Below are 16793 nucleotides of genomic sequence, written 5' to 3'. Positions count from 1 at the left end.
GGTGAAGATTGTTTCCGTATGAACATTCACTCAAGATTGTCTGGTTTCCTTTGAGATGAGACATTTGAAGTAGGTATTTGCTTTGATTTCATGGGTTCAAAAGAGCATTCTTACTGAAATATCTAGTCCATGTTCTAGGTGACAAAAGTAGGCAACTGCATGAGCCTACCTGATGAACCTGTGCAGGCCAGGAAAAAAAGGCTTTCACATCGGCTTGGCTAGGTTTTTACTTCTGCCTGTTTAAATAAATTATTCATTGGCATATAACTCTTCTGTTTTCAAATTAAGACACACTTCAACTATGGAAAACTGTGTGTCAGCAGCAGCTATATGCAGTGCTTAGGTTCTGGGCTAAGTATGAAGGACCAGCAGTTAGGTAATGAAGTCTTGAAAACAAACTGATAATATTTTATGAGAGATCTTTATATTTAGAAACCAGCTTAACGGTCATCTACATCAGAGAGATTTGAATTTCTTGTTGGTTCTTGTTCCTTTTGCAATTCAGTGAAGTCACTGTAACTTTTTATTACTGCTGTTCACAGGTTTTCTCTGATATTATATATACAGTTGCAAGTTGCACTGAAAATGAAGCTAGTAGATACGGCAGGTTCTTATGCTGTATGCTGGAGACTGTGACTAGATGGCACAGTGACAGAGTCATATATGAAAAGGTATGTCAAATTATTAAAAGAGTTTGCTCATGAGAACATGTAACGGCCACTTGGATTATTCAGCCCAATAAAAATGGATTTAGTGAAATCATTAGATTTAAGAGCACTGTGATTTAACTTTTCTGATGGCATAATCTTAGAATTGAGTTTCTGTAATTCATGTAGTTTTTTGACACTACACAAAACTACTTTTATTAAAATCTAGTGGCTAAAAAAAATCTTATATTTCTGATTTTCTCATAGCTTGTCTTGAAGGTAATGTAGGGAGTATATAGAAACTCATAATACTACTTGCAAAAGCTAATTAAATTATGAATAATCTTTTATCTCACAATTAAGATTTTCATATAAATAAGCTTTTAAAAAAAATCTGTGTAAGTCTTGTAAATTGTGATTGTGTCTTAGTCTTTAGCAGAATCAGTGAAAAAGTGCTTCAGTTATCATATTAACTTTTGTAGAATGATTGGTTTTATGCTTCCTGAAAAAGACACATTTTTTTTCTTTTGTTTCTTTTATGTATATGTAGGAATGTGGCAACTATCCAGGCTTCCTAACTATATTACGGGCAACTGGATTTGATGGTGGAAATAAAGCTGATCAATTGGATTATGAGAATTTCAGACATGTGGTACACAAATGGCACTATAAGTTAACTAAGGTAAATAAAGATGCTGAAAAATGTATGTTTTTTGGAAGGTTTAATAAAAAACTCAACTTCATTAGATTTCATTTGTGTTCTAGGCTTCTGTGCACTGCCTTGAAACAGGTGAATATACACATATCAGAAATATCCTGATTGTGCTGACCAAAATCCTTCCGTGGTATCCAAAAGTGCTGAACCTGGGCCAAGCCTTGGAAAGAAGAGTACATAAGATCTGTCAGGAAGAGAAAGAGAAGAGACCTGATCTATATGCATTGGCTATGGGGTAACAACACCTTACTTTAAGAAAGTGGTTAAAAGTGGATCATGAAAGGCTTCTAAAGACTTGGAACTGTTACAATCCTAACATTTGATTTTTGCCTTATCACAGAAGATTTTGCTATCCTGCATCTCAGGGCTGGCAGTGTGAATGAAAACATTCATTTTGTGCTGGATGATCACTAATTTCCTTTACAAGACTCTAGTAAAACACTTTAAATAGTAAAGATTTCCACTCACAAGAGCACAGCTTAATTTTAGAGAAATAGTATAGTAGCAAGTAGATAGGAGGGAGTGCGAAATGAAGAAAGCCAAGGGCTGTTGATGCAAGAACACTTAGATTTTGGATGTTTATACGATTCTAAAGTGCCAAACTAAAATGCTTAGTTATGTTTTGCATCTTTCTGTGACGAATGCAGAATCATCCACTTGTGCTTGAGGGGCAATTCAGGTTGCCCTAACAGTTTTAAGTTTTGTCAGTAGGTTGTTTCTTCTGTGTGTTTAGCAGGTGTGTGTATGTGTGGTTGTGGTGAAGAGGGTGTGGTGGTAGGGCTTCTTTTGTGTCTAGTGGTTTGTTGCTTTGCTTTGCTTTTTTTTTTTTCTTTTGAGCTCATCGATAAAGGGGAAAGAAAATGCGTATCAGTTGGGAAAAACTGACATAAATAACAGATGAACTGTTAGATTAGATCCTCGTTTAAATTCAACCCATGTTTTGCTTTATGTTTGTGCATATTTAACAATCTGTGCGACTTGCAGCTATTCTGGGCAGTTGAAAAGTAGGAAGCCTTTCATGATACCTGAAAATGAATTCCATCACAAAGACCCACCTGCCAGGAATGCTGTAGCTGCAACAGTACAAAATGGGCCAGGTGGTGCTGGGATGCCTACATCTCTCACACTAAATACAGTCAGACTGGAAGAAGGCACTACTGAGGAGACTGGTAAACAAACTTATGATGATTATTTATTTATTTATTTTTAAAGTAGAATTTTTCTGACGTGACAGGCTACTCTCTCAAAATCTGGCTCATTAAACTGAAAGGAAAAAATCTAAATGCTATGCTCAGTAGGGTCAGTGTGTGTTCCTTATTTTTAGTTGGTTTTGGGAGAGGGTGTTCTGCATGTAATTTACCTATTTTAACTGTTAGCTACACCTGATCTTATGTGAATATGCTTGGGTACCTGTTTTATTTTAACCAGTAGGATGTATATTAAGTTGTTGAAATAAAGCTGTTATCTTTTTTTTTAAAAAAAAAAAACAGAGAAACTGAAGGAGAAGTCTCAGGGTGTGGTGAAAGTTATTAATAAAGCTGTCAATGCTACACCGAAGGTGACAACAAGCAATGGAAACAGTGCTTCTAATAGGTGAGAAAAACTACTCTTTGATATTCTCTATTTTCTTCCTTCCAAACCATAGAATCATACTTGAAATTGACCTGCCTTTTCTTCTTTACTTTCAATTTCCATATACACAGTTTCCATTTCTGCAGAGTTTAATAAATCAGATTTATTCCAAAACACACAGCTGTACTGATCTGACACTGTTGTTAAATGCATTCTGCTTTAGCTACATAAAGATAAAACAAATGAGAACGTTTGCTTGTTGCTGTCCTGATAGAGACAGCAAATCTGACAGTTACTGCTTCAGGAGGTTCTATCAAACCATCAGAAGTAGAACTTCTGTGATAAAACTATAGCTGGTTTTGTACACGTACTAATTGGCCTTTTTATTTTTGATGCAGCAAAATTATTAAAGAGAAAGATGATAAAGAAAAAAGTGGGAAGGAAAAAGATAAAGAAAAGAAAGACAAGACTCCAGCTGCCGTTCCAGAGATGAAGGCACTTGGGAAGGATGGGAAAGATAAACCAAAGGAAGAACGGGCAAATAAAGATGATAAGGCAAGAGAGATCAAGGAGAAAACACCAAAATCTGACAAAGAGAAGGAAAAAGTCAAGAAAGAAGAAAAAGCTTCAAAAGAAGAAAAGTCCAAGACGGTTGTTACCATCGTTGAGTCCAAGTCAACCGCAGAAAAGGAGCGAGAAAAGGAGCCGTCCAGAGAAAGAGATGTAGCGAAGGAAATGAAATCCAAGGAAAATGCTAAAGGAGGAGAAAAGATGCCAGTAGCTGGGTCCTTGAAGTCACCTGTTCCCCGATCAGAAACATCAGAATCTGAAAGGGGTAAGTTTGCATATTTTAATTTCTGTTCTTGTCTAGAAAAAGAGAACGTGTCACTGGAAGATCACTGACTGTCCAAAAATTCTAGAGATGGTGAGAAAGAATTGCTACCTAATAGCTAGCATTTTGGCACTGGCTTCTAAATAGTTTTTCGTGCCTGAAGTAGATAGTCAGTATGTCTCCAAAAGGCGAACTCTGTGAATGTGTGAACTTCATGTCTTCGCTGAATGCTCATTTTCATAAAGCCTATAGTTTTTTAGTATAAGTCTAAATGTTCTTTTATTAAAATGTGTAACTGTGGCCTTGCAAATTTTGCAAAAATTTAACGCAAAAACCTCAAATGTACTGCGAGGGTTTCATCATAACCTTTGAATTGAAAGAAAACGGGGGACATGGAACACGTAGGCCTTCGTGTCCTTAAGAAGGACGCAGCAAGCTTTATTAGCTCCTTATATTAGGGGTTAACAAATCCTTAGTGTTGATATTTTAAGTTATAATCTGAAGCTGATGATGAGTTTTTTACTTGCACTGCTTAAGGCAAACCAAGTAAAGGAGAGTTGTAATGGTTTTCATTGGGTTCGCCTTTTCAGAGTCTTCGTAGCAACTCGAATTTCAGAAACAGGCATATAAAATGGAAGTCTGAAACGAGCGTAATTTTGCAGAAGTTTGTTCACATAATGCTTTTCCTGCAAACTTTCATAAAGAGGGTCAAGGCACACTTGGTAACTCCTAGATAGCTTAAGAAAAACAAATTTTACATAGTGGTAAAACTTTAGAATTCTAGCTTAAATTATTTTGGTACTTCAGCAAGCTGTATTATTAGATTATCCTGTTTTAAATGTGTGTTAATAATGCTATTGTTCTTTTCTTTCCTCAGAACAAAAACGCCGCAAAGTTGATACACATTCTTCTCCATCACATTCCTCAACAGTAAAGGTTAGTATAGCCTGAGGAAGGCAGCGCCCATGTTAGGCTCACAAGTTTGGGATGCCAATGTTCGACTTCCTTCAAGTTTTGTGCCAAGTATACACTGGAGCCACTGGAGGTTTTATGTTGCATTAGAAAATGCATTCCTTTTCTTTATTGGTGGACTGTCTTTTTTTTCTATAAAAGTATTTTTAATTAACCAAAATAATGCTTCAAGGACCTAGCACAAATTTTGTAAATAGTGTTTGGAAATGGCAAGAAAATTTTTACACAGAAGTGCCTCATTGTTTTAAGCAGTCAGTTTTTTTGGAGTGCAATGGTAGCTACAAGCAAATGAGTCTTTCCAGCAGAGTGGAGCATATTTTTCTGCACTTCTATTGAAGAATCTATAGCACTGAAGATTCCTGGATGATACGGGATGTACGATACCTCTGAATTCATCAGGCTTCTTGATGAGCATCATACCGATATGTGCCTTCTAAGGAGGAGTCTTGAAAGGAGTTCCATTTTAAAGTCTCCTTGGTGATCAGTTCTCCTGTAGTTGTGTATATTCAGTGCGCATGCAGCTTCTGTTGTACCTTCCCTTCGAGGTTTGTTTATTTCCAATGGGTTCCCACCATGTTGAGCCCTGCGTTACGATAAAACCAGATGTGGCAACCAAGCCTACTACCCAGCAAAGAGAAACCCCAAGCATTCAAGCGCAGCACAAAACCATGGGCGTAGCCTACTTGAAGACTCAGGGTAGCCATTCCTTGCTCCATATTTATTTTATTTCTAAACCATCTATGTTCATGGAATCTTTGAATTTGCAGTACGTTGAACGTTTACAACTGTAAGTTACTAATACTTCATCAAGAGCACTGTGATGGATTATGTGGGCCTTTAAACTTCACCATCTTACCAACTTTAGAACACACTTTTTCCATCTTACCAACTTTAGAACAAGCTTTTCTTTTTTCTGTTTGTGTTTTGTGTTTGGTTTTTTTTTTAAAGAGTACATGCTTTTCTATGTAAGATTTACTTGAAAGATTTAGGCTAATTTTGCAGAACTCAAATAGCTGTTACTAGTTTTGAGGAAGCAGGTGACAGTGATAACTAGTCAAAATGACAAAGTTTTTCTTGCCTGTTTTTTGTAAATGGCAACGTAAAGTTATTCTAGTGTGACTTCTACCACATTTAACTGAAAGTGGAGAAGGTACAGGTTTAAAAACATTTTAAACTGGATTCACCTGTGGTATTTAGTTACAACTTTTTTCTTCACATTTTGTCTTGGTGGGAGAGTTTTTTCACTGTTTTATGAATTAGATATAAACACATTTTGTAGTTTACTTAATAATGGGGTCTAGAGAGTAGATATGTCTGTCTCTTTTTTCCTTTTTTTTTCCTTTCTTTTTATAAAACATTTCCGTTCCCAGCTTTATTCAGTATACAGTATTAACGTAAGGTTTATTCCAGAAGGAGTAGCTGTTTTTGTTTCAAGCGTATGGCCATGCTTCCCAAAGTTCCTCTGGTTTCTGAAAACTATTCCAGCTTACGTGTCATCTCCATTCATTTCTACAGGACAACCTCAACGAACTCAAGGACTCTTCAGCAAAGGTTTGAATCTTTTAGACACCACCGAAGTTTACTTTCATGTTTTGTTGCAGAGAGAAATTAAATTTTGGTCTTGTAGCAAACCCCATCAGAAAATTCAAATTCCATTCCTGTAAATGCTAGTGTAGGACAGGGATTTTTTGAGTGTGCTATATATAGAACCTCTGTGCAGGAGAGAGGGATAGTTTTGTGGAAGCAATGTAATGAAAATCCCATGGATTTACCATTCTGGCAATATTTTAGAGATTTTATGGGTCAAGGTCTTTTCTGGTCCTCTCTGAAACTTCTAAATTTATAGAAATCTCCTTATGATTAAGCCATTTATTTGGCTGAAGAGGTAATAGAATAGTTGAAATAGTTCTTAGAGTAGTTAGTTCTTTTTCTGATACCAATTAAAAAACAGCAGTTATTTAAAACAAAAAATATTTGAGACCTATCTCTGGGATATCAGTACTCTTTCCCCTTACTACTGTTGTGTTCATGTTTTAGTGCTATAGTACTATATTTCTAAGCACCACAGGCAACCTCCTAAATGATCAACTTTCTGTTTGCTTCCTGTAAAAGCACTTCAGATTCAGTATCTTATGAGAACACATTCTAAATAATGCTTACAGGAGTTCATAGAATCATAGCACACTGGGTTGGAAGGGACCTCAAGTATATTCTGCTCCAACCTTCCTCAGCAGAAGCGCCATCTCGACAAGATGGCCCAGCGCCCTGTCCAGCTGAACCTTAGAAGTGTCCAATGCTGGGGAATCCACCACTTCCCTGGGGAGACGATTCCAATGGCTGATTGTTCTCATTGTGAAAAATTTTCCTCTTGTGTCCAGTTGGAATCTCCCCAGGAGTAACTTGTACCCATCATCCCGTGTCTTTTCCATGTGACCCCTTGTAAAAAGGGAGCCTACATCTTCTTTGTAGCCACCCTTTAAATGCTGGAGTAAGGCCTCCCCTAAGCTGCCTTTTCTCAAGGCTGAACAAACCCAGTTCTCTCAGCCTTTCCTCACATGGCAGGCTGCCCAGCCCTTTGATCCTCTTTGTGGCCCTTTTCTGGACCCTCTCCAGCCCGTCCACATCTGGTTTTTTGCTTAGTGGGGACCAAAACTGAACGTGATATTCCAGGTGTGGCCTGACAAACACTGAGTAGAGTGGGATATAAGTTGAATGACATTTTGGAATATTGTATTTTAGACAGATTCTGCAACTATTCTGCTGCCTTTTTAAAAACTCAAACACTTGCGTAGTATCAGTCACAAATACTGTAAACTTGCTAATATATTAGAGTATGTGGCTAATAGGAAACGGATCAAATCTTCTGAAGTTGCTATTTAGATCTTAGATTACACAGTCAGTATCAATGTGTAACTAAATAGCACAACTGTTTATCACTTGGAAAATGCTGACAGTTTGGACTTTCTGGATAACTTCTGTGGGTTTATCTAGGATAATTTATATTCACTAAATGTAAAAATGCACAATGGATTATCACTTCCTATTCTATATTTACACTGCTGTTATACTTGTAGCTCTCTTCATATTAACAAAGTGTTCAGAACACTTTATATGTTTCGATTCAAAATAGCTCTGATTTTATAACGTGTGCTTGCTGATGGGTTTTTTAGTTGAATTTGCCAGTAATAAACATACCTACTTATAGGGAAAGTAATATAGGAAGCATCCTTTGATTCTTAGTTGATGAAATTATAGTGTCTACAGATTGAATCTGTAACTTTCAAAAAAAATTTATAAATCATTGTTATGATATCTAGTATATTTAAGTTTTTTGAAATTAGAAAACTATAATATTTGCCTTGAGCTCACATCTATCTGATGTGTGGTATCTGGTAGTCTATATAAACTCGCTTTTCCCTCCCTTACTGTATTAGTCAAGGTTCAACTGGTTAATTGAAATGTCACTTAAGTTTTCATTACTTAAGCTAAGTTTTTATTTAAAATTATTTAATTATTAACACATTGATCTGGTAACCAAGCAGACAGTGGAGCTATTTGTAATAAAATTGTCAACAAACAGCTTTATTTTTCTAGTCAATTTGGAAAGTTAAATTTTAGAATGAACTATAATGTGTTTGTATAGATTTAGCTGGAAGTGTGTTGCAGTTGCGTGACTTTTTTTCATGGATTTATTGTTTGTTAAGTGTTCAGGGGATGGGAGTATCCAACCCTTTCCTTCCTCTTCAAAACGTTCTTTTCTGTTCTTTCTCACTTAATGAACTAATTTTCATTCTTCGGTGCCATTCTGAAAGACTTAAGGCACTAGTTGACAATGTTGCCTATACATGGTGTAAGACAAGTTAAATGCTCTTTATTGCCATGTGCCTGTTTGGGGAAAGGATGGGGTATTCAGAAGCTTGTAAGATTTAAGAGTTCGGCTTCTACTGAAAAAAGTAGTCTAGTGCTGCTGTGTGCTTACAGGCTTTCTTTATTCCTGACACCACCCAATTTCTGGGGTCAGACCATTGAAATGTTGGTTTACATTGCCGGCTATAAAATAAAGGGCGCCAGACTTGAGTTAGGTTTGTGTTTATTCTTGCTTTGGCCTTTGCCCAAGTTACACAACGTACAACAGTGCCCAAAATTTGATGTGGTTTCAGTTAGCAGCATTTTTTTACAAGCAAGCTGATAAAGCCTGATGAGCTAAATCCAGCCTCTTCTTGTAAAGAGGAGTGGGAGGGATGCACTTTTCCAAAACTCTGCATTGGGATGGTAGAAGAGCAGTGGCATCTGTTGTGAACAACCATGTGAACTTAAACGGAATAGGAGAAAGCAGAGCTATGTGTTTGCTTTCTCGCATGGAAAGCATCTCTGGGAGACAATGGAATGGTGCTGCGTAGAAAAAAAATATATTTGCAAGTCACTGTTAAAAGTTGACAGCAAAAATGGAAGCAAGGGTAACTTTAGTTGTGGAATGGCAATGTAGGAAATGGAATAAGAAAAGAGAGGAAAAAGAGCAGAAAGTAAAGTATCTAGTGAAAGGTTCAGTCTCTGGCGTAGGAGGATAATAAAAATCCAGTTAGGTAATAAAAGGAAGAGAGACCCAACATTGTCAGTGTGAGTTTTAACATGGGACCATTAACATCCAGTTTTGGTAAGTTAAATGTTTACCAGAACTGGAGGAGGACAGGGTTAATTTTATGAAAAGAATAAAATTATTTGAAAAAATATTTGGTTTGGTCAAGTGAATTCTAGATTGGCCTAAACTAATCTCCCACTTACCTCTTTTTTTTGGTGTCCTGTTAAGTAAGATGTCTCTCTAAAAAGAAATGCAGAGAACATTTTAATTAAAAGATACTATTTTTTTCCCCAAATAAAATTGATAGTTTATGGAACTGGGGAAAGATTATACTGATTTAAATCTGAGTGTTGCTGTAACTTAAATATATAAAATGCTAAGGAATTTTAAAATGTGCTCTTCCTGGTATTTGATGAAAAATATTTCTTAGAAAGATCTAACTATGCAACTGTATAAAAAGAATTAGTTACTGTAATGCATTGGTATTTATATAATACGTGCGCTGCCTTTTTTATATACACACACGAAGAGTAGCATTTAAATTTTGTCAAGTGTTACACTTGACATTACGGTGACTTATTTTCTCTTCTCCTCCCCTGCAACCCCAGTTTATGTTAAAAATATTCAGCTTTGTGAAACTAGTATGTTTTACAGAATGTATCAAAAATTGTTACTCCACTTGCTTTTCTAACCATCTAGAACACATTATAGATCAAAACCAATTCTTTTCTACGTTTCACTGCTTTTATAATTTGAAATTTAGGCTTAAGTTCTGTATTCTAGATGAAAAACCACATTATTCAAAATATTGTCTTAAATACTTTGTAGATTAAGATAATTCTTTTAAAATAAACTAGAACCTATTTATGCAGCTCAATTCCATTCATTCATTCCAGGCAAGATTGCAAGTGTTAACTCATTCCAGGAATCTGCATATCCTGTTTCAGTAGTACTGCTGTCTGGTGTGTTTTGAGGTATCAAACAATAGTGGTGAACGTTATGCGTATTTAATATGTTTCAGTTAAGAGAAAGTGTGATTGAATTTCCCATGTTGAGAAAACAAAGCTATAGGTTAAATTTGACAAGTTTGCAAGTGTCTTCAGTCACTACTTTTTTGGCTAGTAAAGTATTAATGCTTAATTTTGCTCTTTGAACTAGATCTGTTATGTTAGAGTAAGACTTTTATTTGCACATCTAGGAATACATATTAATATTTGGTGATATTGCCTTAATTTAACAGCACTACATTAACCACACTACTCCAACACTGTCCAAGAGTAAGGAGAGAGAAGTGGACAAGAAAGATTTGGACAAGTCAAGGGAAAGATCCAGAGAGAGAGAGAAGAAAGATGAAAAGGACAGGAAAGATCGAAAAAGGGTTGGTGAAATTTTTATGAACTAGTTTAGAAAGTTGGTATATACTTGGAAAGCTTTCTGTTCAAAGTCCTTGCAGTAATAATTGGTTGTACAGCCTATCCAAGCAGACGTGATCCTTATCAGGGTTGGTTTTCTTCTGTTCTGTTACTTTTTCAAAGGTTGGTTTACAGTAATGTATTCAAAACTTTTCCCCTTGAAAACCAGTCTCAAGAAACTTCACGCAAGATGTGATAACTCAGTTAACATTTTAAGTATTCAACAGTTACTTTGGAGAACTAACATTTTAAGCAGGTGCTACTTCAGGAGTATGTTTTAATCTGCTAACATCTTCATAATTGTATTTGGTGCCAGGATCATTCAAACAGTGACCGAGAGGTACCACAGGATTCAACTAAACGACGCAAAGAGGAAAATGGGACAAGTAGGTATTTTATTTTGTGTGTATATATTAGGCTTTCACTTGCTGTGAATTACAACTTTCTGTTGTGTTTTTAGCTGGTTCTTCAAAGCATAGCAAAAGTGAAAGTCCTTCTGATTCCCCTCGCTTAAATGAAAAGGAGAAAGAGAAGAACAAATCGAAATCTTCAGGAAAAGAGAAAGGTGATTCAATTAAAGCAGAAAAGATGGAGAAGAGCTCCTCTGGTAGCAAAAAGGTAAAATAAGCTATTCTCATTTTGTTTATTTGATTTTTTTTTTTTTGGGTGGTGGTGGTGACAGAACAAGCTGATTCTTTTTTCCTAAAGTTTATTGCTGCTTTATGGCCTAAATTAAAAAGATACGCTGTGACGTGCAGGAAAACACTTCTGGAAATTCTGGCATCTTGTGGCTCTAAATATTTCAGCAGTTGCTCTTGGCAGGATAAATTGGAGGAACGGTTCATTTTGACAGTAGCCAGGAAAATTCAGAAATTATTCTAGATTATTCAAAACCTAAAGTATATTTGCAGACTGGTTTGGTGAGCAAATAAGCGAAAGCAGTGTTAATTTACATATAAACTAGTCTGCTTGTATTCAGATTTTCAAGTCCATGTGTCAGCACAGCTGGTTATTTTGTACAAACAGGTAAGTATGTTGTAGTCCTATTTGTAAAACACCAACTAATAGTTCTCAGTTGTTGTAATTCTTTAGTGACAGCGGTTGTCATAGAACTGTGAGGCATAGTTAGCATAATCTCGAAAATCACAGGAGTTTATAACTCTCGTTCTGACTGATTTTTTTTTTAAAGCTGTGGCCACTTACAACTTTAAATATGTATAATCCTTCTAAGCAGGCTGTACACTGTGTACTGTAATAAGCTATTTCCCATATGTGTATTTTTAAAAGGAATCCAGGCATGATAAAGAAAAAACAGAAAAGAAAGAAAAACGAGACAGTACTGGAGGGAAAGAAGAAAAGAAACAATATCCTTTTTTTACACATTAACATTTCAGAAAAATACAGAAAATAAGCTTTGTTTTATTTTACATAGTAAAATATATTTTTGTCCTTAACGTTGAGTCTACTCATAAATCTTCAGACAAGCACAGATAATGAAGATTGTTCCAGTCAAGGTAAAAAATTTTGTGATTTACTCTGTCTCCTGTGGCTCCTTTTGATTGGTAAAGGATATACAACCAGAACAGCCTGAGTGTAAAGGGGCTGAAATTACCCAGGGTGGGTTTGGGTGTTTTTTGGTTGGTTCGGGGGGGTGGTTGGGGTTGTGTGGTGGTGTGTTTTTTTTAATTCCATCCCAGGGAAAAAAATTTCCCCAACGTCTATACAGATTGTACAGATGCTCAATTTTTTTTTGCCTGAAAGGATAAGAAAAGGCGAGGCAGAATCAGCAGTGTTTGGTGTAGTTGCATGTTTGATGCTTTTTCTGAGAAAGTTGCCATGCAAAACCAAAGGTGGATCCATGTGATCCTGATAGTCATTAGTCTTGATAATCTACCTGTTAATTAACAGTATCTTGTCTCATATGTTGGAAACTGAAGTTTTGTATCCTCTTCTTGTTTTATCTTTAACAAAAGCACTAGCTTTTAAACCGAATTGCTATATAGTGCAGTAAGTCAGTTCATCTGCTTAATCTTTTATCTGCTCAGATTTGAGGAAGAAGCCAAAGGAAAACTTTCGCACAGAGGCATTGACTATTTGCAGAAAGAAAAGAAACTTCAGAGTATTTTGAGTTACCCGTATTCAGACTGGAGCTTTTAGAAAAATAAATTGTTCTTTTAAGCTGACAGTGTTCTGAATTTATTTTTTTCAGACCTATGCAAATATGCGGAGACTTAAACCTTGTTTTAGGGGTATGAGGGTGGCCTTTTTTCTCCTCTCTGCACCTGGCCATTTTAAGAGTCTCGGCATGTTTCATTCTTGGTAATTTGAGAAGGAAAGTGCCCCAGTGAACTTAAAATTAGTTCACCTGACCTACCCAACTTGAGTCACAAACTGCTACCAATCTTTCTACATAAAGCAGTGGAAAATTGTATATTTTAAAAAGTGTGGACGCATTGGGTAAACAGGAAAATAACTGGCAGTATTCAACAAATATAAAAGAATATGGCTTCTCTCTCTTTTCACAAATGTCCAAGTGCTTTATAATTCTTATGTTTGTTCTCTATTTAGAATTGATGATGTTTCCTGAAAACTTTTTAGATTGTGTGAGCACTCAAAGTGAACATGAGCAGAAAAGAAGTAGAAACAGGTTTTTTTATTCAGTTGCATATTTTTCATGGTTTAAGATTATTTGCTTTCATAAAGTAATACTGTTTTAACTACTGAACAACATTTAGGCAGGTAGAGTTTTCTTTTTTATTAGACAAACTCATACTGTTACAGAGAGGGGGGAAGCAATTTTAAAAGTTCGAGCCCTCCTTTGTCTCAGATTTTGCAGAAGGATTGATGAGGCTGAAAATGTGTCTTGTTTTCATGACTGTCTTGGCTGGTCTGGAAAGTGATGCTACCTTTCACAAACACAATTTGTTGTGAATTAAATTTAAAGATATGGGGGACAGGAGGGAATCTTTTTACTGTGAGGGTGGTCAGAAACTATAACAGTTTGCCCAGAGAGGTGGCGGAGCTGCCGTCCTTAGGGTGTTCAAAAGCTAACTTGGCAGGCCGCAGCCCTGCGCAACCTGCTGTAGTTAATTCTGTGTTTTGAGCAAGGCTGTTGGACTGGACAGTCTTCAGCGGTCCCTTCCAATCCCATCGTTTTTGAAATTCAATTTTATGGGTATCATGTTTGAGAACACTTAAGGTGTTGTATGGCAAAACTTACTGGAGAGATTTATTGGCTGCTTGTAGCGGTTGTACTTGCTTTAGGTGTCAGAGGAAGACCATGACATAGTCCCAAGTTCTTCTCTTTGTCTCTAAAACAACCAGAGACCAAATCTGAAAGCTCTAAATGCTTTGCCATTGGGAATTTTTTTCCAGGAGGCCTAGGGATTATAGGATGACTTATATAACACTTGCAGAAGAGTGTTTTGGTGAGGGTCCAACAAAAGGAACCAAAACCAAAGTTTGAATTCTGAAATATTCCAGTCATCCAGAAATGTCTTCTGAAACAAGTCTCCGCGTTTGGCTTGTGGCCTCGAGGAGTAAAGAGGGGTTTACTGGAAAAAGGGTCTCGAGTTTAATTTAGTGACATTCCTTGTTCAGCCGCTGAAGCTGAGGGCGAATGTGTGGAGGGGTTCTGGGTAAAAAGCTCATGCTGATACCCTGTGCTCTTCGGAGGGTCTTGGTAGAAAGAAGGATAGGCGTTCAGGTTATTGCTGCTTAATACGATTTCTTTTTGCTTTATCTTCTTGAAATAATAGAATATGCTTCTGTGAATGGCTTCCAAATGGAAAGTTATGAGCACTCTTTGGAAAAAAAAAACCACAACTGGAATTTTTTTGATGCTTTGGTCCTTCAGAGCCATTATTGTCTGATCACTGTGGGTGGATCCCCTTTTTTTAACCATTTCCTTAAATGTTACTTTTGAAAAAAGGCAGTCTTGATAGATGAAGTTCATTACTGAGGACTTGCAGCTTCTTTAATAATAAAATGTGAAGTTTTATCTTGACCAGCAAGTCAATATTAAGTGAGGATTGTCGTCAATTAAAAAAAGCACAACTGTGTTTATGACTACATTGTGATTCCAGCAACGAGAGCTTACATAAATGTCAGTTGCACAGTGAAATTCATGTCCGGCTATGTCATGGGCTAAACCAGAGCATTTGGCATCGAATACTGACAACACCCCATCATTTGCATAGTGAAATATTAAAAAAAGGGTTTTTTTTTTTATAGCAACACAGTTGTGGAATCTAATCTTGTGCTCCTGTTTTTTAAGTCTTTTATAACATTCTTCCTAATGTACAATGTCTGACTGCATTTATTTCTTGCCTAATTTAGAGATAGTAACATTTTGAGGGGGTGGTACTTCTAAAAGAGTTCTTACCTTCACAAGTGACTACTCGTTTCTTTACTTGTATCTTCAGATTAGTGTTTCACTACTTAAAATGCAGTGCTCACATTAATATAGTTCTTGCTGTGGATTAAACTAGAGTTAGGGAATGAATGACTGATGAAAACAGTTGAATGAGAGGGAAAATACATTGAATCGTGAATGGAATAAAATGCGAAGTTGTGTGATCAGTATTTATTTGAACAATAACTAATTCCAGTTATGTGTGCCTTTGCTGCAGGTGAGATTGAAATAGGAAGATATCCAGCTGTGACCAGAAATGTATTTTCCAGAGTATAGATTGCACAGAAATTTGTGAATGAAGAGGACCCATCTGCATCTCCTTAAATTATTCAGTTCTCTGCTTTATTTCCCCATGCTGAGGATTTAATTGTTGAGTTGTACATTACTGTATTTTAACTTGTTGCTTAGTTTCTTACACATTTATTTTCAGTACCTGGCTGAAAGTGTTACCTATTCCATATTTTAGCACAATGTGCTGCAAACAAACAGTTGCCATAGCGCAAATGAGGTTTCATGTGTACAGAGTTCCACTTTAGGTTGTCGAAAATACTGCCTGAGTTTAGTAATTCTTTCAATCTGAAATGCATTCTTTTAGGTGTTTGAAAACCACGAATAAACAGTTATTGAACCTTTTTGGATTTACCTCATTTAAACTCAGTTTTTATTTATTACTTGGCCTGTTTTTAATATCGGTGACTAAAAAAAAAAAGTCAAGTGGGAGCACTGTTTTCATGCAATGCTTAGGGATTATTTGTATATTATGTGTACAACGTTGACTTGTTTAAAGAAACAAGGAATGAACCCTGTCCCTTCCATCCCAACCTAAACCTGTGCGCAGTTGTCCCTTGCCACACCTTTTGTTTGTCATGTTGTTTTTAGATTGATTGGAAATGCTCTCTTCAAAACTGAAATAAATTAAGTTTCAATTACAGCTACAGGAGCTTTGTATTGCTGAACTTTAGTCTGAAAAGTTTCACAATGACATTTTTAAAAAAAAAAAAGAATTTTTTTATCTGCTGAATTCTACCAGTGTAACCTTTTTTCTAAATAAACAATAGTTTTCTCAATGGGTCGTAACTCATTCTGTGTGTGGTCACTTTATTGCTTTATGTATTGTGAAAATTGGCTAGGAGTGGGAATTGTGGGAGGGTTTCTGCCTTCGCCTGCGAGCGCCCGGTGCCCGCCTGCTGATCAGATGCAAAGGGTTAGCGCTGTAGTGCGGCGCCTGCCGTCCAGCGGCAGACGCGTTACACTGCTCCTCAGGGTTTGCCTTCCTGCCTTCAGTCAAGTTTACCTCTTTCCCTTGAGGCATTTGTCCCTCATCCAAAGCTTATTGAAATCTCTGGCACCTTCCCCCCCCCCCCCCCCCGCCCCATTTCCTAATTTAGTCAAATTAGGCTGACTTAGAGTGTCTTGAAAATGTCTTAGTTTAGTTTAGTTTGACCAGTGTAGTTGAATGCCTGACAAAAAAGGGTCTCTGCCTGGCTCTGACAGAGCACGGGTGGTCACTTCGGTGAGGCCAAGGTCTCAGATGCTCACGTGGGGAAGAAGTCTTCAGGTCTGGAAGTCTTCAGGTCACATTCATGACTGATTTCCATCCCCCATGCCCCCAAAGGTATAGATTTCCTTCAGTAAAAATGATCGCTAGTG

General features: G+C 36.7%; 1 protein-coding gene across 2 annotated transcripts in view; it reads left to right on the top strand.

Moving 5' to 3' along the window:
* The window catches only part of THOC2 (THO complex subunit 2), a 55818-nt gene extending 39594 nt beyond the window's left edge, over window positions 1-16224 (top strand). For both annotated transcript variants that reach the window (XM_064463298.1, XM_064463297.1), the window contains 14 exons: window positions 543-671; window positions 1198-1329; window positions 1413-1597; window positions 2347-2531; window positions 2853-2955; window positions 3333-3769; window positions 4644-4702; window positions 6254-6289; window positions 10558-10695; window positions 11046-11115; window positions 11190-11347; window positions 12017-12093; window positions 12196-12243; window positions 15361-16224. In XM_064463298.1, coding sequence (XP_064319368.1) covers window positions 543-671; window positions 1198-1329; window positions 1413-1597; window positions 2347-2531; window positions 2853-2955; window positions 3333-3769; window positions 4644-4702; window positions 6254-6289; window positions 10558-10695; window positions 11046-11115; window positions 11190-11347; window positions 12017-12093; window positions 12196-12223 — 1737 coding nt within the window. In that variant the 3' untranslated portion in view covers window positions 12224-12243; window positions 15361-16224. The remainder of the gene's footprint in view (window positions 1-542; window positions 672-1197; window positions 1330-1412; window positions 1598-2346; window positions 2532-2852; window positions 2956-3332; window positions 3770-4643; window positions 4703-6253; window positions 6290-10557; window positions 10696-11045; window positions 11116-11189; window positions 11348-12016; window positions 12094-12195; window positions 12244-15360) is intronic.
* The last annotated feature ends 569 nt before the right edge of the window (window positions 16225-16793 follow it).

This window comes from Phalacrocorax carbo, chromosome 11, assembly GCF_963921805.1.
Source record: "Phalacrocorax carbo chromosome 11, bPhaCar2.1, whole genome shotgun sequence".
Lineage (NCBI taxonomy): Eukaryota > Metazoa > Chordata > Aves > Suliformes > Phalacrocoracidae > Phalacrocorax > Phalacrocorax carbo.
This window is presented reverse-complemented; position numbering and strand designations above follow the sequence as displayed.